Here is a 3,178-nt window from a genome sequence, read left to right as displayed (position 1 = left end):
GCAAAGGACCATAAATCTTTCGCAGAATTTTTCTCTCGAAAACTCGCAACGTCGACTCATCTGTTGTTGACATCGTCCAAGCCTCTGCACCATATAGCAGGACGGGAATTATGACTGACTTATAGAGTTTGGTTTTTGTTTGTCGAGAGAGGACTTTGCTTCTCAATTGCCTACTCAGTCCGAAGTAGCACCTGTTGCCAAGAGTTATCCTGCGTTGGATTTCTACGCTGACATTGTTGGTGGTGTTTACGCTGGGTATGGGTATGGGTATATTTATCGTCCTTACTAGATTCATGAAAAATGTTGATAAATCGAAAAGTAATTAACTTTTTTTTTTAAGTTTTTCCCCAAGTATTTTACATAAATTTTGTTATATCATTCTCAATAAATTATGAAAAATTATGAATCTAGTAGGGACGATAGCCAGGCATTTTGTGAGCATTTAAAAAAAAAATAAGCAAATCGGTTGAGTAGTTCGGCTGGAATCATGTCCGCCAGTTTAAAAAAGTGTGTTTCGAGAAAACGCGTTTAAAGTTTGAGGTGTGCACTACGAGCGCTGCCAACGTCAAGCGGTATTATTATTTTTTGGCCTTTTTCGAAACCTTCCAATGGTAAATTGGGGTTCTAGATTAATTCTTTAATAAAAATAATTTAAAAAAAAAAAGTTTGATATGAGATTACCCTACTGACCGCTTACGGCTTTCGGATTATTCATCCAGCTGTAATAATGACGATGAGAACGAAAAATTTAAAGGAAATTGTCGGAAGACACTGCATTCATCAAAAGCAACAATCTAGCGAATGGTGTTCCAAAAGTGAGCCAAAACGAGAAAAACTAGAATTCGCTAAAGGCACTGAAGGTTATCCGAGTCAATGCTTATAACAAGTGTACCGCAAATTAGATTCAGATTGAAAATATAGTTTTTTTTGTGCACAATTCGGATCAGATTTGATCAAATGGTATATTTCATTTGTACCTTATTTTAGGTTTCACTTTTCTCACAAATAAAAAAGTCAACTTCGAAGTCAAATAAAGAAGTCTCCACACAAGAAATGGATTTGTATCGTTCAGTTTGTATGACAGCTATAAGTTATAGTAGTCGGATCTGAAAAACGTCTTCAGATATTTAAGCAATACCTTAAGTTATAATCTATCGTAAGTTTCGTACACCTTGCTTGTCTTATAAAAAAGTTTTGCATACAAGAATTTAATTCAGTTTGTATCCGATATCGTCGGTTTCTACAAATAAACAGCTTGTTGTGAGGAAAAAGAGATCAAAAATGGAGGGATTAGTTCGCGTATAGACGGATAGACAGGCGGATATAGCTAAATCGACATATATATAAATATATGGATTTAGTTCTTTAAAATTTCGTGGTAAACTTAATATTCCCCGTTCGGCGTATAAAAGTGTATATAGATCCGTGTATAAATGCATACTCCAGCCTTCTTGTTTTCTAAAATATTCATTAAATCATAAAGACATAGTAAAATAAACATTTGTACAACAACGGACAATTTGAGGCGAAGTGGTGTCTTCAACTAATCCATAGTGTGTGTATATTATATACAAAATTCAAGCACATATATCAACCAGAATTCGAACGTTCAGTATTACTACCCGATGTAGTCTGTGCGGCATTTACGTGTTTCGAACGTGATGCTTTCAATTTCAAAAACTTCATGCCCATCATATAGATTTTTTCATTAGCATCCTGCAGAGCAGAGGTCAACTCTGAATTGCGTGCGACTGTGTCCTCCTAATAAGAAGACAAAATTGTTTTGTTCGAAATATATTTAGGGAAAGTATATCGTACCAGCAATCGTGTGCGATCGCCGAGCAGTGTTTTGATCTCATGCATTTCACGCATCATAGCATTTCGTTCCATCATTTGATAGTCACGTTGCATGCGACATTCCTCTTGCAACTCATAATTCTGATTTTTCAATTCGTACATTTCACCCAATAGCTCATTCTGTTTGAGTATAATGGTGCGTACAAGATTTTCCAAATTCTCCACAGAAATTTGTGCTTCGCTGAGATGTTTTTTGAGTACCCAAATTTCCGCCTTGGCCGCTGCTAATTCGGTAGCAGACACTTCTTCGTTCAATTTGGTAACTTCACTGAATTTTGCATTAAGAAGAGTTTGTTGGTGAAAATGAAGTCATTAGCGCATAAATTATCATGGACTTACTCTCGCTTGGATTCCTCCTTCGTTAGTGCGAGTGGATTTTGGGTAAACACCGAGAGGTCACTGCCGTCCGTGCTGTGACCTATGAACTTGCGATTTTTCGATGTCACAAAATATTGGCACAAACATGACATATTTCTATACGAATCCTTTATTATTTTGTTGTTAATGATTAATGGTTTTATGCAATATAAATTGAGGTTTTCGAAGCTGTTTGAAGAAATTAATTTTTTCAAATTTCGGTTGAATTTACGATATTGTGTGAAAAATAACACTCGGGTAACCATCAGTTTTTAAAAAGGTAGAAAAATTGGGAATTACGTAATTTTTCTGCTACAGAATAGTATATTTTTAATTTATTTTTATAAGCCTTTTCTTACCGATACTAATATTTTAGTTGTTGTTAGGATGGTAAGCTCGCAATAAATCCAAAATTTAGCCCCTCTTTTAAATTATTTGATAACTTTCCAGAATAACTGATTCGTAAGATCCACTCTCCAACAGAGTGGAAGTCTTCATCTACTTCCACCGGCGACCACTTCTAATGAATCGAAAGCCTTCAAAGCTGAAATGTGCTCTTCCATCTGGACAACATCACTTAACCAGCGCAACCACTGCCTCTTGATCCGCTGAACTACATATGTCTATATCGCCGTAAATCTCGTAAAACTGGATAAGATCTTATATGCGATATTAATTAGGCCTATCCTGCAGTAATTGGCGTCGATTAAGAAGTCAACTTTTTTGTGGATTGGGCAGAGCACAATGCGACCATATCTCGCAAAAAAGCTGTTGCATGCACCTTGTCAGTTATTCGCCGCCGTATTTGAAAAGCTCAGCCGGTAGTCCAACGGTCCATGCTGCTTTCTTCTTCTTCAGGCGGGTAATTACTATTTGAACCTCATCAGAGTCGGGCGATGGAACATCTATTCCAACGTCATCGATTGGAGATCGGTTTCGGGGGTGTAAGGGAGTATAGTAATGC

General features: G+C 36.7%; 1 protein-coding gene across 1 annotated transcript; it reads right to left on the bottom strand.

Annotated features, from left to right (window-relative positions):
- Positions 1-1,451: 1,451 nt before the first annotated feature.
- On the bottom strand, positions 1,452-2,467 carry LOC108977686. Its single transcript, XM_018947503.1, has 3 exons — positions 2,197-2,467; positions 1,819-2,125; positions 1,452-1,761 (listed from the first exon to the last, which is right to left on the bottom strand). Exons 1-3 carry the CDS (start codon positions 2,325-2,327, stop codon positions 1,591-1,593), a joined length of 609 nt encoding a protein of 202 aa, XP_018803048.1. The 5' UTR covers positions 2,328-2,467; the 3' UTR covers positions 1,452-1,590.
- Positions 2,468-3,178: the final 711 nt, after the last annotated feature.

Source organism: Bactrocera latifrons, unplaced genomic scaffold, assembly GCF_001853355.1.
Source record: "Bactrocera latifrons isolate USDA-ARS-PBARC rearing strain unplaced genomic scaffold, ASM185335v1 scaffold_94, whole genome shotgun sequence".
NCBI lineage: Eukaryota > Metazoa > Arthropoda > Insecta > Diptera > Tephritidae > Bactrocera > Bactrocera latifrons.
The sequence above is the reverse complement of the archived record's forward strand: the minus strand, read 5'-3'. Positions and strand labels throughout refer to the sequence as shown.

Coding starts and splice junctions, on each gene's coding strand:
- LOC108977686 (XM_018947503.1), bottom strand. CDS start 2,327: ATGTCATGTTTGTGCCAATATTTTGTGACATCGAAAAATCGCAAGTTC. Junction 2,126..2,196: donor AAGGAGGAATCCAAGCGAGA/GTAAGTCCATGA, acceptor TGCAAAATTCAG/TGAAGTTACCAAATTGAACG. Junction 1,762..1,818: donor GCGATCGCACACGATTGCTG/GTACGATATACT, acceptor TCTTCTTATTAG/GAGGACACAGTCGCACGCAA.